Source organism: Pangasianodon hypophthalmus, chromosome 19 (assembly GCF_027358585.1).
Source record: "Pangasianodon hypophthalmus isolate fPanHyp1 chromosome 19, fPanHyp1.pri, whole genome shotgun sequence".
Taxonomy (NCBI): domain Eukaryota; kingdom Metazoa; phylum Chordata; class Actinopteri; order Siluriformes; family Pangasiidae; genus Pangasianodon; species Pangasianodon hypophthalmus.
This window is the reverse complement of record NC_069728.1, coordinates 17,800,423-17,826,271: the sequence shown is the minus strand read 5'-3', so window position 1 is coordinate 17,826,271 and position 25,849 is coordinate 17,800,423. Positions and strand designations below refer to the sequence as shown.

General features: G+C 40.4%; 1 protein-coding gene across 5 annotated transcripts in view; it reads right to left on the bottom strand.

Annotated features, from left to right (window-relative positions):
- syne1a (spectrin repeat containing, nuclear envelope 1a) overlaps positions 1-25,849 on the bottom strand; it is a 217,340-nt gene that overhangs the window by 91,757 nt on the left and 99,734 nt on the right. For all 5 annotated transcript variants that reach the window (XM_034313740.2, XM_034313739.2, XM_053242235.1 and 2 more), the window contains 13 exons: positions 25,160-25,337; positions 23,802-23,984; positions 22,791-22,934; positions 19,923-20,078; positions 14,089-14,253; positions 12,825-12,997; positions 11,923-12,076; positions 10,870-11,013; positions 10,630-10,794; positions 10,223-10,540; positions 8,007-8,162; positions 5,764-5,934; positions 135-461 (listed from right to left, as the gene is read on the bottom strand). In XM_034313740.2, coding sequence (XP_034169631.2) covers positions 135-461; positions 5,764-5,934; positions 8,007-8,162; positions 10,223-10,540; positions 10,630-10,794; positions 10,870-11,013; positions 11,923-12,076; positions 12,825-12,997; positions 14,089-14,253; positions 19,923-20,078; positions 22,791-22,934; positions 23,802-23,984; positions 25,160-25,337 — 2,434 coding nt within the window. The remainder of the gene's footprint in view (positions 1-134; positions 462-5,763; positions 5,935-8,006; positions 8,163-10,222; positions 10,541-10,629; positions 10,795-10,869; positions 11,014-11,922; positions 12,077-12,824; positions 12,998-14,088; positions 14,254-19,922; positions 20,079-22,790; positions 22,935-23,801; positions 23,985-25,159; positions 25,338-25,849) is intronic.

The following is a 25,849-nucleotide window of genomic DNA, read 5'->3' as shown; positions in this document are numbered from 1 at the left end:
ATGATATAGATGTGTTTATAGTTTCTCTTTGTAGAGAGTGTTTTCTTTTTTATAATAATAATTATAACTATGAAGGCATTGTAACATGTTATGAATGTATCCTTTAGTTATTATACAAATAACTTTTGTTGTACCTTGTACTTTGCCAGCTGGGCTTTTCTCTGATAGAGTTCAGCTTTGGGTTCTGCAGAAGAGCTGAGCAGAGCTCGAGTTTCTCTCAGCCACTGCATTTGGGTCTTATAACGCTCCTGAAACTCTTTATAAAGCATCGTGCTCTTCTCTGTAGCGCCGTGCTCGGTTCGTAACCCCAGTCCGAGCTCTTCTAGTTGCGATCGGCTCTCCTGGACCTCCCTCTCCAGCTTACACGCGCCGCTTTCATCCAGGAAGGAGACGGCCTGCTCAGCTTTCTCACGAAGGGTCTTAAACAGGGCGTGGCCTTCGTCCACATCACGCTGCAGAGACTGAAAGAACTTACAGCTCATCACATACTCTACATCAGATCAATACAATAAATGTCAAATAAAACATGAATTTGAAAAAACTTAACATATCTGAAGAGATAAAATAATTATTTATTTTTAAAACACCAAATGCGCTGTTGAATTCTCGAATCTGATTGGTCAGAAGGTGCGGATTAATATTCTGACAGTAGTGCAGCTGCAAATCACAGGTTTATATTAATGCGCTCTTTCTAATGCGTTACTGTTTCTATAGCAACGGCTCAAAAACATTCGAAATTGTGCATAATGTGCATTGTTGTGGGTCAGTTTTTTATAATAACACTTTTATTTAACATTTATGAAAGGAGTCTTCAGTGCCAGTGCTTTGTAAGTCAGAGGGCCTTCTGGTTTCTCAGTAACATGACCAGCTGTGTTTATTTTTTTTTTGTCTTATCTACTTCAAGAAAGAGAGAGAAGATAGAAGAGGGAACAACTGTTTATAGCTGCGATAACACATGTGAGAAGAGGAACTTGTTTTGTGGACGTTCCATGACATTAAATGTAACTATAAATGGATAAAAAGGGATGTGTCATTCTTTAATAAATAAAAAATGTTCAGTGTTGACAAATAATAGAGTGCGATAGAAGGGATGAAGAGTTGTGCATCTGTAAAGGTTTATTTAGCAGATTTAAATAAGGAATAAACCACTTAGGGACGTGCTGTTAGAGGAAAATAATCAATGACAGGGTGGTGGGATGAAGCAGGATAACTTTTGATTATTTTCCAATAACAGCATGTCTTGAAGTGTGTTATTCCTCTTATAACAGAGCAACTTGTAAACAATTACAATTTTTTTTCATTAAAAAATGACTTCATACTTTTTATCCATTTACAGTTACAGATACAGATACAGTTAATGTTGTTTAACATCCACGAAACAGGTTACTTCCTGACCTCTAAAAACAGTACCATTATTAATAAAAGTTTTGTAGCAAAACGTTAAACGAATAAACAGAGAAAACGTTTATTGTTTCCCCCACAGTAGTGAAATCTTCTCTACGCACACCGGGCGCTGAGTGATGAGTGCTCTCTTCCGAAGTGGACTTTCCTGAGGGGCTCTTTGAAGTGTATGCGTGTGTGTGTGTGAGAGAGAGAGAGAGAGAGAGAGAGAGAGAGATGTGAGGATTCAGCATGAGATATGAGAGGAAGCCCCAATTACCGAGCCTTAAACAGGGCCACCACAGCAGGGCTCACCCCCCCACACACCCCCCTAAACACCCCTCCCGCTTCATCAGCCTGAACTGTACGTCTAATCTGGAGGCATCTCGATGTGATACGAGTCTGCTGTCTCAACAAAGAGCAGAGCCTAATGGGCCCCTGGCGCTAACGCTGGGATTTTGCGCTGCTGCTAAGACAAGAGAGGACTCGGCTCTTTAATGACGAGCAAAAAGTGTCAGATCGACCACAGAGAGAGAGAGAGAGAGAGAGAGAGAGAAAGAGAGAGAGAGAGAGAGACGGCTTAAAGAAAGGACAGTAGAAGACTGACTGACAAAGAGAATGTCATTTGCACAGGTGTCTTAAAAGTTAAATGCAGCATGTTTCAAGACTTTAATTAAGTAATTAATTCAAGACTTTAAAAATGGCTATTTGTGTAAATTATTTATTTGAATTTATTTTTTCTCCCAAATTGACGTGTCTCTGCGTGCACTAGCTCCAAAATCACATAATGACGAAATAAAACTGCACCTGCCTAAAAAGCTTAAAATGTAAAACCACTGAAATTTAACACACCTTCAGTACGTGAAACACAATTTCAGGCACGTTAAGCACTTTTAAGATCATGTGGAGGTGGAAGAAAATGTTTATGAGGATTGTACTGGAAGGAAAAGATGTTTCTTTAAAAGTGTTTAGAAAAAAAATGGCTCCATGGCTGATGAAATCTGGTAAAATGTAAAGAAAGTTTCCATTAACGTGCTTTTGTGTAATACCAGCAGGTTGCTGACGTTAACTTCACACGTTACACTCGTTTCTAATACTGAATTAATCACACGGGGAAAAAAACAACAAATGTAAGAAGACAATGTAAGATTTGAGACTTTTTTAAAGGTGCAATGAGCATTTTTTTATTCCTTATTTATTTACGTAGAACATGATAAAAATAATACGTTATGCCGTGGCTTTAGTAAAAGTGTATTAAGTTGCTGAGAAAACCTGTCTGGAAAACTGATATTTGGTCCAGAATACTTGTTTGTGTTCGTGTTGTTGTTTGTGTTTGGATGCGTCTCCTGTCAGTCATTTTATAGCCTCTCTACCGGCCACTGCAGATCTTGGGGGCGGAGCTTCATGAACATGGGCGGGAATCATTCAAATGTCGAACCCACCTAAACATTATAGACCTAATCTTTGGGAGTAAAAAAAGGCTAATCTTATCTAATGCATATTTAAATTATAAAATGAAGTTACAATGATATTATCTGTGAGATGTTTGGCACAAATTATTCATGTCAAATAGTTTATTTGTCTGTTTGTTTGTTTGTTTAACTAAATGTTACTCAAAAACCAAACACTTTTCAATCTTTTACCGAAATGAAATTTCATTTCAAACCTTGAATTTATTTTGGAAATCAAAAATATTTAAGATTCTCAAGCAACATTAATTAAGTAATGAAGAAAAACACTCCATGCTGTTATAGGAAAATAATCAACAACAGGGGGGTGTGATGAAGCTGAGTCACTGTTACCTCCCCAGAGTTGATTATTTTCCTACAACAGCATGCCATAAAGTGTTTAATTCCTCTTACGCCATAGAAATTTACCAATTTTTATTTATTAAACCATGAAATGTCATAATTTTTATCCATTTATAGTTAGTGCAGGGGAACGGTCATGAAACAAGCTAGTTCCTGTTCTCACTTATGCTAAAGCAGCTATAAACATATAAACATATAAACATTCTATCACCAGCCTCTCTTTATTCTCTCTCTTTAAGTTAATTCGACTAAAACACAAAGCGTCATGTTTACCAAGAAACCAGAAAGCGTAAACTCCTCTTAAAGTTAAAGCTTCACCTCTGACTGTTATAAAGTGCTAACACTGGAGACTCCTTCCATAAATCTTAAATAAACGTCACCTTGTACACAATTCTTTTTGTTAGATTTTATCCATTTATTTTTATCCTTAGACTATGTGGAGCGTCCAGCATACAAGTCCCTGTGCAAGCTGTTGCTATAGAAACAATAAAGAAGGAGTGCATTAATATAAACCTGTGATCTGCAACTGCATTATTGTCAAAGCTGCTGTTAGAGAAAATTCATCAACACCATCTGACCATTCAGAATCCCACAGCGCTGTAGCATGTAATATATGCTATATACGGTATAATGTGATATAAATGTAAATGAGTGTGTGTTTTCTGTTTTTACAGACAGAAAACATGCTCCTGAACACCCCGTGTTGTGTGCGCAGAGAGGACACTGATCCGACAAGGATGGATTATGTCATGAGTCAGAGCTAGATAAGATGTGTACATGAGTGACACAGTTGATATGAGAGCGAGAGAGAGAGAGAGAGAGAGAGAGAGAGAGAGAGAGAGAGAAAGCGAGAGAGAGAGAAAGGAAAACAGGACAAAAAAGAGAAAAAGGAAAATAAAGAGGAAGAGTGTGGGCGTGTCGTACTGACGCGGTGAGGGCATCGCATCAATTACACTGTCTCTGCCAGCAGGTTGCACAGACACACCGCTCCTTCATCTCCTCTATCACAGCATGTGTGTGTGTGTGTGTGTGTGAAGAGGACATTGAACCATCTCCACACTCACTCGCTGTTTGTGCTCTATCTTCATAAAGATATAATCAATACCCTGCTGCATGCCTCGCCTCACCCCACACACACAAACACACACACACACACACACACTCACACTCAAACAGACTTACAAAACTGTGCCAGGCCCACAGAGGCCCAAATAACACTAGCATTTGTGTGAGTGTGAGACCAAATCAATGCCTTTTGTGAAGCAGCAGTGAGAAAATGTGCTTCTTTTCTTTCCCAAAATATAAATCTCGGTGTAACGTCATTTAGCAGGACTGTCTTCTTCAAACGCTTTGCCTCAAGACCCACTTTAATCCTAAAACCATGATCCCAAAAGCAGTTTCCCAACTTTTTTATTGATTTACACAAAACATACATAGTGATTTAATTAACTATTTGCAGCATCTTTTATACCACGAATATCAACGTTCTGTAATGTGCAACACTTTGTGCACAGTGTCGTTAAACTCACTGACGAGCTCCGTTTCTCTTTAAAACTTTCCGCTGTCGTCGTGATTGTTGTCACGAGCTGCATCTCAAATCGAAAACTCTGCCCTTACATTTAACGGTATTTACTAATTTAGAAAATCCAGACAAGTGCTACTCAAAACAGAGCTTTTCGTAGGTTTGAAGGTGACATGAGAGGTTTTTAAAATTCAAGCACTAACCGTAATAGGAACATCAGTTAGTGATAGTGTTCAGTAACGATCTAGAATAGTACATAGTAATATATAGCAATAGTACTAGTACAAGTATGCGATATGAGACACACGGCTAGGTTGTTTAATTAATGGATGTTGATGGATGTGTACATGTTTATTACTGAATTCTAATGCTAGTGCTGTGTCAGGATAGTGAAAAAATGAAAATAACACGTACGCTCTTCATTTACATGCCACTTCATTTGAATGTGACTCACAGAAACATTTAAAAATACAACAAGTTTCTCTCACACGCTCATTTGTAACTCAGCGACCCCTAGTTTGGGAACTCCTGTGTTACAGACTTTCCACATTACTGTGCCGTGTTCCCACGTGACTCGCAAGCCCGACTGCGTTTGCAGAGAAAATTAGCTGTTAAGACTTTTATTTCATGAGCCTGGTAATTCTAATCATAGATCACGAGAAGTACAAACTTTACATATGAAGTGTGCTACGCTCGATATGTTTAAAAAAGACGTAAAATGATTTATTATGTATAGATCTCATTCAAATAGTGTAGTGTCGTGTATAGTGCAGTGTGTATATATGTACAGCCCCTCAGGTTTGTAAACAGCTGCTTTAAAAGTATAAAAAAAAGGCTAATTGCTTTAAACAGATGATCTTCGATAGTGAGTGATTCTTGTGAATTTTATGTCCTCACCAAAGTCATTTCATATAAAGAGGAGAATTAAATCAATGACAAATTGCTCTGGAATACAGCAGCTATTAACTCTCTGACAGTCCATTTATCTCTGCACTGTAGGCTGCTTGTGTGTGTGTGTGTGTGTGTGTGTGTGTATTCCCAGCACCATACCTCCAGCCTTTTCATCTTTTTCTCCAGAGACGTACGGTCCAGGGCTTGCTCGCTTTCGCTGGCTGCTTTAAAACCCGTCTCTGTCGTACTCAGCCATTCAGAGAAGGTTCTGAGAGCGTCCTGAGCTTCACCGATGCTCCTCAGTTCCTCCTGGAGCTGTCGGATGGTCTCCTGTGTAAAAGCAGAGCATTTAACACTTTCTACATGAACACTTGACTGCGTCTTACAGCTTTTCTTTATGATTATACTCCACATCTCCAGCCTTAATGATTCCGTCATGATGATTTCCTGAACCTCTGTTACCTGTTAGCGATACTAGTGTTGTCACTCTGATACAAAACTAAACAAGCAAAATAGGGACCGAATATATTTTCCTGATCGATGTGATGCTAATTTGCTGAGTTATGGAAAGCAAACGTGACTCAAATGCAGAATTTTTCCGCTGTTTCTTAAGAGAAATTCATGTTGTTGATCTTTAATTTTTTTCCTGTCATGCCTCATAAAGCACTTCACAGTGAAATCCAGATGCCCTGGCTCTCAACTCCAATTAAGCACACACACACACACACACACACACACACACACACACACCTATCAGCAGCTCTCGACTGCAGCACATGTGGCAGCCTGTCGTTTCTCGCTGAATAATTACACACACCTCTAACGCGCAAGGTGGGTGGATGGGGTGTGAGCGCGAGTGTGTTACAGAGGAGGAAAAACGCATTACTGCAGGTATAAAAAAAAATCGATTCTGCGGTTGCCACGGCAGCAGAAGTAAAAGAACGCCTCCTTTATTGTTTAATTACAAGCTTAAGACTTGTATGTTGATTTAGCTTTCCAGGCTTTTTTTTTTTTTTCTTCACTCTTTATTTCAGAGCAACTCAGGGGGTGACAGAGGGGGTTGATTTTCACAAGCTGGACAATTTCCAGAGTTTAGACAGATGAGAAATTACACTCATCACTGTGTGCTGGCAGCAGAAGCAGCAGTTAGTCAGTGATAGTAGGATTCACAGAGACGGAGATGGTGTTATAAATTCTACAGATTGTAGTGGAAATGATTAAGAAATATTATGTAATAACAATGTTCGATTGATGTAATAAAAAAAATACATGTACGATATTAACTTCAGTTTGTATCCTCACACATTATCAGTCTTAATTCTGCAACTTATACATCTATAGATGCAGTGCACATTTAATCGGATTTTATTTAATTTTTTTTTTATGACTGGTCAAATAATTGAGAAATAACACACTCTGAGTTGTGCAGTTGTAGGAAAACAATCAGCAGCAGAGTGGTGTGATAAAGCGGAGTGACAGTTGACTATTTCCCTGTAACAGTCCTGAAACATCCTAGAGTGTATTACTTCTCTTAGACCACAGCAATTTGCCAACCATTTTAATTTTACAAGTTTTATTTATTAAATAACAATAAGTTGTAACTGTTATCCATTTATAGCTACATTTAATGTTGTGGAACGTCCACGAATCAAGTTAGCTCCAGTTCTCACTTATGTTGTAGAAAGATATATGACACATATTGTATATTGTAGTGTTTGTAGCTAGACACCATGAGCATGCCACTAAAAAATATGCTTATTTTAATTTTAAAAATGTGATCGGGCGTAAAATAAGGCTTAAGACGAGCACCAAACGGAATGAAGGATAATGCAATATTAATAATAATTCTGATAATCTGTGTAATTATTATTACATAGTACATAAATCAAGCCTATATGCATAAAATACATCATAAATAAATTGGTTGAGAACATATGCACTGGCCAATACTGAAAACATTTTTTTTGAAATTTCAGGCTTATGTTTACATTTTTTCCGGCTCTGAAATCAGCTCCAACTTTTGACTAGGAAAAAGAAAAGAAAACGCCTCCGGGAACTCAGGAAAGGTTTCCTCAACCCTGAGTTCGGCAAGTGACGTCAAATCAACATGGCCGCTCGCAGCATGAACAGTGAACACAGTAGCATTTCTTAGCTTTAAATGAGTTACACTGTTTATACACGTATTTACTTTAGATAAACCAACATACAGACATATTCGCTTGTTAAATACAGTTCACTGTTCTGAGGAAGTAAACACATCACTCTTATCACATCAGCTGGCTAGCTTACTGCTAAGAAAAGACCAACATGGAGGTGTCCATTGTTTTTTCCCCACTTTGTAGCTCGAACACTAGGAGGCTTCCCACTTCTTGTAATGATCATTACGTGATGTTTTTCCTGACCTGTATGCGCAGGAGGAGGGCGTGGTAGCGGGCGGTGAGCTGAGTGACCCGGGCGCTGACTCGGGCGCTGACATGAGCGTCTTCCACAACCTGCTGAGCTAAAGCACTCAGAGCCTCCATCTCACACTGCTTCTGTACAGCCTCCACCTGCCACCGCTGAGAGAGACAGACAGACAGAGAGAGAGAGACAGACAGACAGACAAAAAGAGAGAGAGAGAGAGAAAGAGAGAGAGACAGACAGACAAAAAGAGAGAGAGAGAGAGAAAGAGAGAGACAGACAGACAGAGAGAGAGAGAGAGAGAGAAAGAGATAGACAAAGAGAAAAAGAGAGACAGACAGGCAAAGAGAAAGAGAGAGAGTGACAAACAGAGAGAAAGACAGAAAGAAAGTAAGAGAGAGAGACAGAGAGAGAGAGAGACAAAGAGAAAGAGAGAGACAGACAAAGAGAGAGAGAGAGAAAGACAGACAGGCAAAGAGAAAGAGAGAGAGTGACAGACAGAGACACAGACAGAAAGAAAGTAAGAGAGAGAGAGAGAGAGAGAAAGACAGACAAAGAGAAAGAGAGACAGACAAAGACAGAAAGAGAGCAAGACAGCCAGCCAGCCAGACAGACAGGCAAAGAGAGAGACAGCCAGATAGACAGATCGAGAGACAGGCAGACAGAGAGAGAGAGAGAGAGAGAGAGAGAGAGAGAGAGAGAGAGACAGACAGACAGACAGACAGACAGAGAGAGAGAGCAAGACAGACAGACAGATAGGCAAAGAGAGAGACAGCCAGAGAGACAGATCGAGAGACAGGCAGACAGAGAGAGAGAGAGAGAGAGAGAGAGACAGACAGACAGACAGAAAGAGAGAGAGCAAGACAGACAGACAGATAGGCAAAGAGAGAGACAGACAGATAGACAGATCGAGAGACAGGCAGACAGAGAGAGAGAAAGAGACAGAAAGAGAGAGAAAGACAGAGACAGAGAAAAAGAGAGATAGATAGACAGAGATAGAGACAGAAAGAGAGAGAAAGAGAGAGAGATGGATAGATTATTTTTCTTTGTTATTATTATTAGAAGAAATAATAATTTGTTTATTTAGTGCTATTCTCCCACTCGACAGAGAATAAGAGAATCAAGACAACCGTTCTATAGTTTTACTAAGAAAGAAAGAAGGCAAAGAAAAAGAAAGAGAAGGAAAGATGAGGGTGTTTAAAGATGTATTAATTGCTATCAGTACAGGACGGCACTGGGAGGCCATTCAGAACCTATAATATGGTCAGGTCTGGCCTGATTCTTGTTTACTCTTCACAATCTGTGCGCCGTCTGTCCAGTTTTCTCCTTCACGTTCCTTATAAGGTCAATGCTTCCTGTTCTCATGAGCCTGTTGCCATGGTAGTTAATTATTCTCACCTGTTGCTTGTTCCCCTTCATTAGTTTGTCTGTTTAAATCCTCTGTGTTGCTCTGCCAGGAGTAGAGCTGGATTACTGAGCTGTCTTTCACTAGTCCAGTGTTTGTCCTGGTTCTGAGTCTTTAGCTTTTGTTTTTATTCATTTTGGGTGAAACTCTGTCCTGCGTTTAATTTTGGCACCCTCATTATTTTCCCCCCCAAAAAAAAAAAAAATTCCTTTCACCCACCTTACGTTCACACAAGCACACAACAACATGACAAGCAATCATTCGTTTTCTACGTACACATGTGACACAGAGCCACAATTTCTGTCCTATGCAAATTTATTTTTATTACATGTCACAGTAAAGCGACATATCCAAATGACTGACTCAAACAATTCCTCGGACTAATCTCATGGCACGTGTAGTCTGACGTTTCTTCACTTCCCCAGTCACCACTTTACCTCCTACCTGTAGATAGTTCCCATTTATTTCCCAAAACTACTTCTGTTTCTTATCCTGTCATGTATGACCTCTCGTTAAATGTGTGTATAAATGTGATGTTACAGAGAAAATAAAGCTCGGAAGAAGGTAGCAGAGATCGCTGGTGAGTGTATGTAGCTAGTACAGTTTGCTTTGCTAAGCTAATTAGTTTACTTTATTAATCTGATTAGCATATTTAATTTGTGTTTAACTAGCTAGCTACAGAATATATATAGCTATTATGTAAAACATCGACAGGCCACGCCCACGAGTGACAAGCTACCAGCAACACGAGCAACTTGTCACCTGCTAGCGGTGAATGCAGTGTTATGCTGTATGTTTCTTTCTCCTCCTTACTAGTAGCTGCTGTAGCTGGAGCTCTTTAGCAGCACAATCGGAGCGCCTGTGGCTCCTCAGCCTGACTTTAAGCTCGATGTCTACCAGCCACTGGTCCAGGCTCTGGAAGCGTCCCTCCAGCTGCTGCAGTCTGACGAGCGTCTGCTCCAGGCTAGCTTGAGTGGTCTCCAGCCTGTCCTGATACGTCTGCCACTCTCTCTGCGCCGTCTCCAAAGCCCTGTCCTCAATCTGAGGGACGCCCCATGGGATGACCCGCTCCCGGCTGGACAGAGCTGACTTCAGCAAGGTTCGGCCCTCGGAGCAACGTGACTGGAGCATCTGGAAAAAAAAACAAAGTAGTCAATGAGACAATAGGGAGATGAGCGGAGAGAAAAAAGAACAGATGTTCCCTTTTATACTACACTCACATGCAGTTCTTTCAGGGTCTTCTCCAGTGTGTTTACATCTCCATCCAGGGGTGAAAGAAGACCCAGGTTGCTCTGCTCCTGCTCCAGCCAGTCCTCAAACATGTGCAGACCGCGCTGATACTCCTGATGGACCAGGACCAACTCTTCCGCCTTCCTGACAGCAGCCTGAAACACCGCAGAAACACATTTTACTCCAAAGCGCACTCTGATTTTCAGCCTCAGTTTGTTTCTCAGACATACCTTGGCTTTGTCCTTGATGGCTTCGTATTGCTCACTGAGCTCCTGTACCTCCTGCTGAGTGGCCGAGTGCTCGGGAAGGTTGGAGCCCTTTGTGGCGATGGTCTCCAACAGGCTCGAGTGACTCAACACTTCCTCATAAAGCAGCTGTTGAAAAAAAAAAAAAGGAAATATATCAATTATATATCACTCTATATCAATATCAAAACATATCATCACTGTGCTCTATTTAGACTAATACAGACCTCAATGTTTAAGCAAATTCCTTTGCATACTATATAACGTAGGAAATACAACACTCTGTGTTGTGCTGTTATAGCAAAATAATCAACAAAGGGGTGGTGTAATGAAGCGGAGTTACTGTTACCACCTGGAGGTTGATTGTTTTCCTACAACAGAGTGTCTGGAAGTATTTTATTCCTGTTATACAAGAGCAATTTATACCAACAATTAAATTTTTTATTAATTAAAGAAGAACACTGCATACTTTTTATCAGTGTACATCCACGAAACAAGTTACTTCCTGTTCTCACTTGTGCTATAAACAGTCATTCTCTCACCAGCCTCTTTCTTTCTCTGTCTCAAAGTTAATAAGCCAAAAACAAACAAACAAAAAAAACGCAGCTTGTCAGGTTACTGAAAGACTCGCGACTTTCCCATGTTGGAAAACTGTTACAAAGTGCTACAGAAAAATCAACAATTATACATTTTTCTTTGTTAAACACCAACAAGGTTTTTGAATTGTTTATTATTAGGCTTAGATTATGTGCAGCGTCCAGCGTAAAAGTCCCTTTGAATTAGCCGTTACTATAGAAATGATAATGTATTAGAATGAGTGCGTTAATATATCTCAAACCTGTCACTTTGCAGCTGTGCTACTGATTGAAAATTAATCAACACCTTCTGACCAATCAGAAACGAGAATTTAACAGCACCATGGTATAAAACTGTATGTACTATGTATATAGGATGTTATTAATGTATATGCATATATTTTTATTGTTATTGGTGATCGTCCTGGACACACAGATTACAGCGCTGCGCTGCATGAAGCACCTTCGCCTTGCGTAAATTCGCCGTCTTCTCCCTCATCTCGGTGTAGAGTTTATCCGAGTTCCCCAGACTCTCCTCCACACGTTCCAGCCAGCCCTCGAACTGGCTCACGTCCTCCTGATAGCTGGTCCAGTGAGACAAAGCGCCTTCCAGCTGGCTGCGAATACAACACACACAGGGAAGAAAGAAATGAACGTTCTCTCACCTGCTACTCACAAACACACATGCGTAGACCTCTAAAACCTCATTTAATATGACGAACCCGAGTTTTCACGCTAAACAACGAAAGGAGCACAGCGCGAAAAACAACATATATTGCTGAAATACACAAATAAAATAATGTACTCAATATTGTCATCGACACAATACTGATGATAACTAATTACAACTAAGTTCCAACAGCTCATTCACAGATGAAAACCTGTAACTCAAAATAATACTGAACGAAGGAATAAAACACTTGGGGATATGCTGGTATTGGAAAATAATCAGTACATCACGTCCCAAAGAGTTTTATTCCTCTTATACCACAGCAATTTGTCAATGATTACAATTATCTTTTGTTATAAGAAGTTACTTCTTGTTTTCACTCTTTCTATTTTTCTCTTAAAGATAAGACAAAAAAAATGCAGAGAAGAAACCACTGACAGTTTCACAAACACACATGCGCTGACACTGGAGACTCTTTCCACAAACATTACGTAACAGAAGATATAACAGAAATAATAGACAAAAGTTCAATATATCAATAATTATGTATTCACATATTAATGTATTAGAATGAGCGCATTAATCAGAAACTTAATCACCTCCTGACCAATCAGAATCGAGAACTCAGAGCGCTGTAATAACTGTGACAGGACTAACGGGATGTGATTGTTATAGAAAGCTGATAAACTCCAGACCTTTTGCACTGAATAGAGGCAGAGAGAAGCGAGTCCCAGGAGTCTTTAAGGTCCTGGATCTGTTTGCGAACCACAGGTACCCCCTCGGCTGAGGTGTTCCTCTGCACTGCTTCTCCTCTGGTGATGAGCATCTTCAGCTGGATCTCCCGCTCCTGACGCGCCGCCAACAGCTCCTGAAACGGCAACGACATGAATACTGTTATACTCACAATAATAAAACATCTCCAGTAATGAGACCAGGACTACGACCCATCATACGCTTTCTATCTTGGAGGGTTCTTATGTTTGTTCCTCTTCCGATTCTTTGAAAGAAAGTGCCAGTCTTAGCTAGTACTGGCTCACTAACTAGCCTAGCTTGCTCTGTAGATTAGTTTTGTCATCCTTGATAAGGCAGATGATATAAATATTGGTGTAAGTCTGGAGATTCTCTGTAGCTTTGGAAGCAGAAAATCAACAGAATTTGAGCTGCTTGTGCAACGTGACTAGATGCAGCTATACACTTAAAATGGCTGAACATCCCAAAACTGCACACACTGTTGTTTTTAGTTACATTACACCACTGGAATAGTGAAACACTTTCCTTTCTACGTCTTTCGCATTCACTCATTCACAAGGCTTTTCTTTATCACCAATTATTTGTCCTCCATGTTTGTTTGTTTGTTTGTTTGTTTGTTTGTTTGTTTTTGCCTGCCCCCTGAGCTGTGACCTGATTGGTTGGAAGGTAAAAAAATCTCTGTGACCTGACTGGTTGGAAGGTTAAAAAAAAAAATTTTCAGCAAACTTTTAACAAACACTTGAGTGTGTGATATGAAACTGGTCTGAAGGTGATAACACTAATAACACTGTCTGATTTGATGAACTTTCCGACCCATTAGAAATAAATATATTCTGAAAAATAAATGGTTTAATATTTTTTGAATGCTTAAAAAACAGCTAAAATGGCATATTTATTTATATAAATCATAATATCAAATGCAATAATAAACTTTCTATGATATACAGTACATTGTAGTTTATCTTGGCGTCAATAAGAACGCATGCATCTATGAATATGCGTCACATGCAACCAGGAAAAACCCCATCATCCTCTGCTAATTAGCATACCAGACTGTGACAGGTTCAGGTCAATGAGTTTATTCTGTCACATCACTGAGTTCATAAGTGACACTATGATATCACAGAGCTAAACTCCGTAATCAGAATCAGCATTTTTCCATGCAGGGATATGTTAGGACATGTGTCGATGTGTGAAGAGCACCAGTACCTCGAGCTGGCTCATTCTGGTAAGCAGCACACTCTTGTCAGCGGTGGGAGTTCGGCAGGTCTCAAGGATCTGCTGGGCTTCTGAAACCCAGCGCTGAAGTTCCTGTAAGCCCTGTGAGAAGAGCTGATGCTCCCCTACTACACGCTCCACCCTGGAGACCTTCTCCTGTGGAGGTCGAGAAAGAAATACATATGTTTTTCAGCTGATCGATAGTATAGAATAAAAATTTATTCTGTGCACTTCAGTATTCCAAACTCTTCAATATTCCATGCTCTTCTGTGTTCCGTACACTTCAGTCTTTCCTTGACTTTAGTATTCTGTACACTTACACTTTCTTTACACTTCAGTGTTTCATACACATCAGTATTCTGTAAACTGTATGTGGTACACTTCAGTATTCTGTACATTTCAGTATTCTTTACACTTCAATGTTCCGTACACATCAGTATTCCGTACACATCTACATTCTTTAGACTTCAGTATTCCCTAAGCTTCAGTACTATATACACTTCAGTATTCTCTATGCTCCAGTATTCTGCACACTTCAGTATTCCATACATATCAGGGATCCTTACACTTCAGTGTTCCTTACACTTCAATATTCCTTACACTACAATAATCCACAGTCTGTCAATGTTCCATTCACTTCAGTACTCTGTATGCTTCAGTATTCCATTCACTTCAGTATTCCCTTCACTTCAGTATTCACTTCACTTAAGTATTCCCTTCACTTCAGTATTCCCTTCACTTCAGTATTCCCCTCACTTCAGTATTCACTTCACTTAAGTATTCCCTTCACTTCAGTATTCCCTTCACTTCAGTATTCCCTTCACTTCAGTATTCCCCTCACTTCAGTATTCCCCTCACTTCAGTATTCCCTTCACTTAAGTATTCCCTTCACTTCAGTATTCCCTTCACTTCAGCATTCACTTCACTTCAGTATTCCATTCACTTCAGTATTCCCCTCACTTCAGCACTCCCTTCACTTCAGTATTCTGTATGCTACAGTATTCCCTTCACTTCAGTATTCCCTTCCCTTCAGTTTTCCCTTCACTTAAGTATTCCCTTCACTTCAGTATTCCCTTCACTTCAGTATTCCCTTCACTTCAGTATTCCCCTCACTTAAGTATTCCCTCACTTCAGTATTCACTTCACTTAAGTATTCCCTTCACTTCAGTATTCCCTTCACTTCAGTATTCCCTTCACTTCAGTATTCCCCTCACTTCAGTATTCCCCTCACTTCAGCATTCTGTATGCTACAGTATTCCCTTCACTTCAGTATTCCCTTCACTTAAGTATTCCCTTCACTTCAGTATTCCCTTCACTTCAGTATTCCCTTCACTTCAGCATGCCTCAGTATTCTGTACAGTTCTGTGATTTTTTCCCACCAGTAAAACAGTAAAATTCATTAAATAGTGTACTAAAAATTAAACTTCTTGATGTTTTTATATCAAATCAGTCTAGGAGATGACACACACTGTGATTCACAATAAAATCTCAGTAAATCGTGACAGAACCCCAAAATGACATGAAATTTCCAGATGGGAAACATTAAAGACGCTAAAGCCATGGAGTACGAGAAACTTTCTGAGAGGAAAACTTTCTGCTTTGATGAATTAGAAGTTCCCATATCTCCCATAACTTTAACTGTAAGGAAATGTATTATTGTAGTATCCTTGTTGGCTTCTTCACTGTATCCGGAGTCAAACTGTAATAGCGCTCCCGGAAATAGAAAATCAGCAAACTGAATTAGAAAGGCTTCAGTGGCCATTGGCTTTTCAACAAACCCATCAATTGTGTTCCCACAAGACCAGCATTAGAAAACAATTAGAAAACAACATTAGAAATCAAGCACAGCTTCATGAGGCTGGACTGGATTAGACTTTCTGCCTAAAGTGCTTTCTTCTGATGAGAGTGTAATAAATCACACGGGGCGATAATGAGAACGCCGAGAACAAACCAACAAACACAGGTTTAAAGGTCAGCTGTATTCTGCAGCAGCAGCACATTACATTCTCATGATATAATATTTATGCTTCACTGGAGCGTCTCTACCAACAGCCAGTCAACAGAAAACAATTAAACATTTCTCTTAGATGATTAGCCTTCTATTTTTGCGAAATGGGTTTTAAGGCATTTCCAATTGAACTTTAGAGACAAAAAACACACGTTTAAATGCTTCTAAACTCCTTGAACACTTCAGTATTCCGTATACCTCAGTATTCCCCACACTTCAGTATACCTCGCATAGTTCAGTATTCCCCACACGTCGGTATACCCAACACTTCAGTATTCCCTGCACTCCAGTATTCCCCACACGTCGGTATACCCCACACTTCAGTATTCCCTGCACTCCAGTATTCCCCGCACAGTCCAGTATTCCCCACACGTCGGTATACCCCACACTTCAGTATTCCCTGCACTCCAGTATTCCCCGCACAGTCCAGTATTCCTCACACGTCGGTATACCCCACACATCAGTATTCCCTGCACTCCAGTATTCCCCACACGTCGGAATACCCCACACTTCAAGATTCCCTAAACTCCAGTATTCCCCGCGCAGTCCAGTATTCCCCACACGTCGGAATACCCCACACTTCAAGATTCCCTACACTCCAGTATTCCCCGCACAGTCCAGTATTCCCCACACGTCAGTATACCCCACACTTCAGTATTCCATGCACACTTCAGTATTTCCCACAGAGTTCAGTATTCCCCGCAGAGTTCAGTATTCCCCGCAGAGTTCAGTATTCCCTGCACAGTACAGTATTCCCTGCACAGTTCAGTATTCCCCGCACAATCCAGTATTCCCCACACGTCGGTATACCCCACACTTCAGTATTTCCTGCACTCCAGTATTCCTTGCACTTCAGTATTCCCCGCACAGTCCAGTATTCCTCACACGTCGGTATACCCCACACATCAGTATTCCCTGCACTCCAGTATTCCCCACACGTCGGAATACCCCACACTTCAAGATTCCCTAAACTCCAGTATTCCCCGCGCAGTCCAGTATTCCCCACACGTCGGAATACCCCACACTTCAAGACTCCCTACACTCCAGTATTCCCCGCACAGTCCAGTATTCCCCACACGTCAGTATACCCCACACTTCAGTATTCCATGCACACTTCAGTATTTCCCACAGAGTTCAGTATTCCCCGCAGAGTTCAGTATTCCCCGCAGAGTTCAGTATTCCCTGCACAGTACAGTATTCCCTGCACAGTTCAGTATTCCCCGCACAATCCAGTATTCCCCACACGTCGATATACCCCACACTTCAGTATTTCCTGCACTCCAGTATTCCTTGCACTTCAGTATTCCCCGCAGAGTTCAGTATTCCCTGCACTTCACTATTCCCCGTACAGTTCAGTATTCCCCATTCTACAGTATTTCATGCACTTCAATTATCTGTATACTTCAGTATTCCCTACACTTCAGTATTCCCTACTCTTCAGCATTCTTTTAACTTCAGCATTCTGTACCCTTCAGAATTCTGTATAGTTCAATACCACAGTATTTCATGTACTTCATAACTTCATGCAATTCTTTATTTCCTACACTTCAGTACACTATTCTAGTAACTTCAGTATTCTCTACATTTCAATACTCTGTATGCTTCAGTATTCCAGTACCTTCAGTATTCAGTATCCTTCAGTATTCCGTACACCTGAGTATACACTCCTTGCAGTTCATTATTCTCTACACTTCAGTATTCCCTAAACATTAATAGTCCATAAACTTTGGTATTCCATATAGTTCAGAATGCTCTACACTTCAGCATTTCCTACACTTCAGGATTCCATAGATTTCAGGATTCCTTGCAGTTCAGTATTCCTGTAACTTCAGTATTCCCTACACATCAGTATTCCCCCATAACAAAACACACCTGCCCTGTGTAGGATAAAGTCTTGATAAAAGAGTATAAAAGAGTGAAAAAAGTGCATTTAGACTCAACAAACATTGCCCTTATGTAAAGTAATTAGCTTTCGTCTCCTTGTGAAATGGGTTTTAACATTTAAGAGACTAAAAAACACACTGGCTGAGCTAAAACAAATTCAGTGAAACATCTCTAAACCCCCTGATTCTTTTATACTGAGTATTATGCTGACTGCATGCAAAAAAAAATTAAGGATAAAATAATTCAGTGAGGTGTATTTATTTAGGAATTCAAAAAAGTAGCTTTTTTTAAGATGACATAAAGAATGGATCTTTACAAAATAGAGGGATAAGAAATGTGACAGGACTTGGGACAAGTCTGAGCTTTGGATTTGTATTACTCTCACAAACCAGATTTCCAGCTTTCGGTTTTAATCAATAAATACGCCCAAAAACTTTCTACTTTCGCAGGAAGATATGGTTTGCCATGGGACACCATGGATTTCTTTCAATTCAGTGAATATAACGTCTTTTCACAAGTTTGTTGTGTTACAGTGTCCAAAAGACTGTACACCAGTTTTCCTGCTGCACAGAGCCGGTAAGACTGTATGCAAATTTTGATGATTCAGAAGCTTGTGGCCAGAAAAGTGTACAAAAGACAGGACTGAGGGTCTGAGGCTGACACTGGGTTTAAGATAAGAGCCTATTAGTGCATTTAATTCTGGACCAAAGAGGATAGTAAAATCCTAATCTGCCCCACATTTTCAATGTCGCACCACTTTTTTTATTTTTTATTTTTTTTGTTTGTTTTTTTGCACTGCTCAATCTACACCAGAGCAGTCCTTCTCCGAGCACAAAAAGAGCAACAGAGAGCAAACAGGGGAAAAACATTTACACGCTGGAGTTAGCCAACAACATCCGTTGGCATAAACATAAAGCCACAGTCAGAGTTGCCAACTTAATTTCAGTTTAAGTTACACCAATATTTACTCAGGAAAGTTCCTTGTATTCAGAATCGGGTTACGCAGCTGCTTAGCTGATTTTCTGGTCTCCCCATTCAGATTACGCAAATCACCTGTGTGTGTAGTACATGACTCCAAGGTTGCCAATTTTTGTTACGCGTCTGAGACTGGGTTTTCAACAGCATCTAATCCACCATTTTTATACACAAGCATTCACCTTTAACCCTGAAAAAATCAGGGGACAGAAAATGTAGACTGAAGAAGCAGATAGGGTTTGATGCTGTCTTCTTCAATGTTCTCTGGACAAAAAAAACCTTTTTGTAGACATAAGGATACTCTAAAGTAATTAATATAAGATTCAAGATTAAAGAGTTTATTGTTACATGCACAGTAAAACAGGCAGTTACACTGTCCATTGAAATTCTTAATCTGCATTCCTTCCAATAAACCATTGTACAGGTTGTGTTATAAAACAGCTGGAAATCACACTGTGGGGTGAGCTGTACAGGTGGAGTGCGATATTATAGGTATGAAATGTGCTATAAATATGCTACAAGTACTAATGTGATGTAGGTAGGCTGTAGTGCAGTAGTAAGGCAATGGCATTAAATGACAGTAAACTTGTACAGTAGTATATACAATAATATAATGAACAGTGTCATATTTGCATTTGAAATTGGTGTCAGACAGAGGTGCTGGACTTGATACCGCTCCTCGCTCGAGCTGATATCACGCAATAAAAATGGGCTTTAATCGAAGGCCAGAATCACTCATAACTGAAAGACATTTTTGTTTTAGGCAAACTGCATGTACAAATCCTGCGCAACTGTCTGAATATTAGCATCAGTAGTTACGTCTGAGGTCTGAATTTCGGTATTAACTTCCAACTATTAGCACTTAACTGAACTCTGCAGTCATGAGCATTAGCACAGTGAGGAAACCTAAACAGGCGTGTTAGCATGAACGTGTGTGTACAGGATTTAAACTCATTACCTTAGTGCGGTTGCTCAGGGCCAGGTAGCGTGCGGCGAGCTGACAGACCCGGTGCACGAAGCCTTTCCCAGCCGCCTGACCTTCCCACAGGCTGTGAGCTCTCTCTCTCAGCATTCCCAGCTCCGACTCCATGGAGCCCATCTCCTCCAGCACCGACTGAAGAGCAGGACACGGCGGGAACAAGGGAAGAGACAGGAGATTAGAGAGTCCATACCGTGAAAAACATCACAAAATATTACCAAAAAGCAACACATTAAAGAGATCAAACGACGCGAGACCAACGTAGTAAGGTTCTGCTTTTCAGTGTGGTACGTTTTCAGCATGTCGATAATGAAAAGTAAAACCGCCTGTGAGTTGGAATCTTTTCCGTAAAAATCAAACGAAAGAAAACGAGCAATGAAAGACAGAATTTACAGTATGAGTGAAGTAGAGAGTAAGCATCTTTCTGCTTCTTTAGATAAAGTGAAATCTTTATCAGATGCATACAGAGATTAAAAGAGAGAGAAAAGAAAGACAAAAGCTAGAGAGCTGTGGGAGAACGAAACAAAAAAAAAATACAAATGATTTTCTAAAGACGTTATCCATCTTGTACGCAAGAACCTCTTTATCGTGGGTCTTTTGAGGTCTGATGGAGACAAAGCTCTCTCAAACCGCAATTAATTAGATCGGAGCCTAATCCTTTACCGTGTAAAACGTCTGACTCAGCAGAATCAACACTGAGATTTCATCATCTCATACAGAGAGGGAACTTTATTAAACCGTTCACATAGAACGTAAATCCCATTAAAGCCCACGTCTATCTCAGTTCATTCAACGTGATCATTTAATTACATGTACAGCGCACGTTTTTAAATAACTGTTTCCTTTCAGAATTACAGTAATTGCTAGATGAAAACTCAGAGATGTTCATCCTTCTGTTTCTAGAGCAACACATACCATGTCCAAACAGATACCCCGATTGCTATAACATACAGTGTAAAAGTTAGCATCCCCCTTGTTTTGTGAAATAAAAAAGTGAACAATGTTTGACGTTTTTCCATTTTATTTCCCAAACACAATCATGTTTTCATTTCTGGATTTAAGCCCCATTACAACACACAGTGTAAATATTACAGCAACTGTTTCTCAGTCAGCCGTTCTCTTTATTAGCAAGCTTATAAGTTAGCATCCCCATTGACTAGTTAATTCATTTCAGTGTGCCTCATTAAGGGGTCTAATGACATTATTAAACTCTCAAGCTGTTTTTTTTGCTGTGAGCAGTCGAGTTAAGAGTCAGTGGGAATCAGGGAAACAGCTCTCATACATTCTATAACAAGAAAATATGGACTTGGAGAAAAGGATAAGAAAACATCAGAGTGTATAGGGGAGAGACAGACACAGAAATGGAAAACACAGAAACACAGCACAGCGACTTTTCTGCTACTTCCTTTATTACTAGACTTTATTACTAACATTACACTAACAATCTCTACAGGAATTCATACAATTATTTTTTCCAGGAAATCCGAGGATACACAAAGTGTCACTATCGGATATGGAAATATAAAATATATATTTAAGTATATTTCAAGAGTAATTAATTATATAATAATATAATTATATGATTATAAAATAATTGAATAATATAATTATTAAAATACTTAATATCTGGTCTACAGCTAGGTAGACCAGATAGGTAGATAGATAGGTGTAGGTAGGTAGGTAGGTAGTTTAATGTAGGTAAGTAGGGGTAGGGAGATAGGTAGTTTAGTGTGGGTAGGTAGGGGGAGGGAGATAGGTAGTTTAGTGTGGGTAGGTAGGGGGAGGGAGATAGGTAGTTTAGTGTAGGTAGGTAGAAGTAGATAAGTAGGTAGGTAGTTTAGAGAAGGTAGGTAGGGAAATAGGTAGGTAGCGTAAAATACTTAATATCTGGTCTACTACTAGGTAGACCAGATAGGTAGATAGATAGGTGTAGGTAGGTAGGTCGGTAGTTTAATGTAGGTAGGTAGGTAGATAGGTAGTTTAGTGTAGGTAGGTAGGTTAATGTAGGTAGGTAGGTAGGTAGGTAGGTAGTTTAGTGTAGGAAAGAAGGTAGGTAGGTAGGGAAGTAGGTAGTTTAATGTAGGCAGGTAGGTAGGTAGGAAGTTAGGTGTAGGTAGGTAGTTTAATGTAGGCAGGTAGGTAGGTAGTTTAGTGTAGGTAAAAAGGTAGGTAGGTAGGTAGGGAAGTAGGTAGGTAGTTTAGTGTAGGTAAGAAGGTAGGTAGGTAAGTAGGTAGGGAAGTAGCTAGGTATTTTAGTGTAGGTAGGTAGGTAGGGAAATAGGTAGGTAGAGGTAGGTATGTTGGTAAGTAGAGGTAGGTAGAGGCAGGTAGATAGATAGATGTAGGTAGGTAGGTAGGTACCTGCATGACTGAATACAGGTCATGAGGTAGACATAGGTAGGTAGATAGGTAAGTTGGTGCAGGTAGGTAGAGGTAGTTACGTAGAAAGATAGATAGATAGATAGATTTTTTTAAGTTTAAGAAATAAATCAAAACTATGATTTTACTAAATACCTTTTCGATTACGGAATCTACTGCCCACGTTGCAGCCGTGTTTGTTTATAACGTGGCGTGAGACAGTCAAGTCAGAGCTTTAACAGTTAATTATGAGTTTAGTGAAGGAATAAACAACTTGAAAACTTGTAATTATCATCATTCTGACACTGTCTCTGAACCACAGAAATTTAGTGATGTTATAATCCCTTCAGTCAATTATTATTCACTGCAGCTAATTGAGTGAATCAATTTACTTCCTGATGGCTGAGTGAGTGTGTTTAACGAGAGGAGAGCAGAGAGAGGGTGTGTTATTGTGGTTAACTGCACACTGGTCTAATTAACTCTCCGTACCTGCAGTTTGCTCAGCTCCAGTCTCTTAGCGGGGAGATCGTGAAGACGAGCGCTGCTCTCCTGTACACTGATCTCTGTCCTGTTAATCCAGTCCTGAAGAGGCTCCACACTCGCCTCGAACTCCTGCATCTGACACTGCAGACCCTGCACAAACACACACACACACACACACAAAAGCAACACACCTCTCTGTGTCTGTACCTTTGGGTAATGTGCTCTTTCATTAAAATTGTGCTTACACGCTAAAATATTTTCACCCTGCAGCAATGCCAGAGGAAACATACTGATGCTGCTTTCAATTAAAAAAGAAAACCAACACAACTGTCACATATTGCTGCAAATTTATCATGATTACAAGGATTGCAATATTAGCATTATACACTATGTGTTTTCATTAATTTCATACATTTTGCGTCACAAATTCTCAGTGTGCTTCACGTTTCTGAGCTCGGCCATCATGTCATTTTGTGTTAAGTTCATATCATGTGCTTTTGCTTGTGCCCTGTCAGTGCTGTGCTACCTGACTGTGTGCACCTGTTCTGTGTTAATTCATTTTTCTATGAATTCCCCGGTAAGTCTAAGCCTTGATTTTTCACAAGTGAGTCATGAATTTCCACAAGTACCACAATAGTTAGCTTAAAACCTGGTTGAGGATGTTAAGACTCAGCCATAGACAAACTTTTTAACAGGATAATGACCCAAAATGTATGTCCTAATATATCTAAACAAAATGGCCATCCTGGTCTACAGATTTGAAGGATGTTCACAAATGTAGAATTAGCTCAAAATGTTGTGCATGAAGATGCTTCCAAGATATTGTACAAGTGTCAGGAAGAGACTCTCTCCAGGGAAGGCTCCACAAGATTTTAACAGTGAGGGTGCCAATAATTTTAAAACCAATATTTAGCACAAAACCAAGTTTGCTCATAGGATATCACTCATAGCATCTTTTATTCAAGCTATATATTCATTCTTGTTCATTTTTATTTAAGTGTCTTGTTGGAGTAGTACCTGTAATACGGTCTCTCTCTGCTTCAGGTTGTCCATCAGGTTCCTCCAGTCATCCTTGGCAGCGTTGGCTTTGGCCCTGACCGCGTCCACCCTGTCAGCGGACACCACGGCGCCAAGCCGATCCCCGTGGGAGAGCACGGCGTTTAATCTGGCCTGGCCCTGCTCACTGTCACTCAGGAACTCCTGCGGAGCACAACGAGCGAGACGTCACTCAGACAGACCGAGAGGGCGTTAAGTCCGAGCGGTCACGTCCGCACACTGACAGCACAACCCCAGAACCCCCTCTGTCTCAGCACCATCTGTGATGCTCACGCATTCAGCCTCGCCACGTTCTCTCGGCTCAAATCATATAGATGCAGCTGAGCGTGAAATAATGTCTGCCATATTGAGAGCTGAGTGGACTCAGTGATGCAGAAACATTGTTCCACAGTCAAAATGTGGTCTATGATAAATAAATAAAACGAGTGGCCTGCATTACTCTGCGCATTGATCTCTTTACGCCTCCCTCGTTATCCCACTCAAACCTAACGTGTGTTTCACTCTGCAGTCGTACATCATTCTCATGCACCCACGCTGACCAGCGTCCTCACCGCTTTTCTGCTCCTAATTGAGGCCATAAAACAGACCACTCTGGCATGTCCTTGGCTATTTTGGCGGGTTCATAAAGTGGCCCATGGGACCTGTGAAAGGCCTGTCACTTTGTCAAAGCCTGGCTCGTATCTGGCTGGCAAAAAAACAGAGACGACCTGCTGGGGCCAATCTGGCGTTCATCCAAGACTTCTGCTGCTGGCCGTTCACTTCCCAGCCATACTCCAGCTCCAATCATAACTCCCGCCTTTTTCTAGCGACACAGTGCCGGTGCAACAAATCCAAATGATTCACAAAATCCGAATGATTCCTCAGACCAAGCCTGTTGCACATGTGGTCCGACGTTTCTTCACTTCCCCACTGACACCTTCACTTCCTACCTGCAATTAGTTCCCATTTACTGTTGATGCACAATACTGGAAGAAAAGCTTCTTCCATTTCTTATCCTGTCATATACGTATGTCAATATGTATATTTTTTAAAACTATCATTACATCATTACGTGTATGAGCTTTCAAATGAATCAGGTAAAAATAATAAACGTGCAAAGGATTTTATATGTTTTATAAGTACATCTAGCTTTGAGATCCATTGGAAGATGGATTTAATCCCACTCTTTTTTTCACCAATAATCTTTAAAACCCTTTTTTCTAAAATGGTTAAATATAACCTGAGTTGCTGTCATGTCCTGGCTCCTGACATCGCCGGCCTTTACCTGAACACTGAAAAGCTTCTCCAGCTGAGAAACCGGGAATGTTCTGGCTCCGTACCTGAATCCTCTGGAGGCTGGTGGAAGCTTCCTGAATGCTGTGAGGAGAGTCGAAGCATTTAGCCGTGGAGATGTTGGCGTTGACCAGCCACTGACGGAAATCACGCAGAGACGAGCGAAAACGCTGCTCCAGGAGCTTCTCCTTATTCTGACACTCACGAGCTGCTCGCAGACTCAGACTACACACACACACACACACACATATATATATATGTATAGAGAGAGAGAGAGAGAGAAATGTAGAGTGAGATGAAGAAGATACAGAGAGAGAGAGAGATGTTGCGAAAGTGAGATGGAGAGAGAGAGAGAGGTAGAAATGGAGAGTGAGATGAAGAAGAAGATACAGAGAGAGAGATGTTAAAGTGAGATGGAGAGAGAGAGAGGCAGAAATGGAGAGTGAGATGAAGAAGAAGATATATATATATATAGAGAGAGAGAGAGAGAGAGAGAGAAATGGAGAGTGAGATGAAGAAGAAGATATATATATATATATATAGAGAGAGAGAGAGAGAGAGAGAAATGGAGAGTGAGATGAAGAAGATACAGAGAGAGACAGATGTTGAGAAAGCGAGATGGAGAGAGAGAGAGAGAAAGGGAGTAAAAAATATGGGGAGAGAAACACAGAAATGGAGAGACAGACAAAGAGAGATGGAGAGAGATAGAGAGAGAAAGACAGAGATTGAGAGAGCGA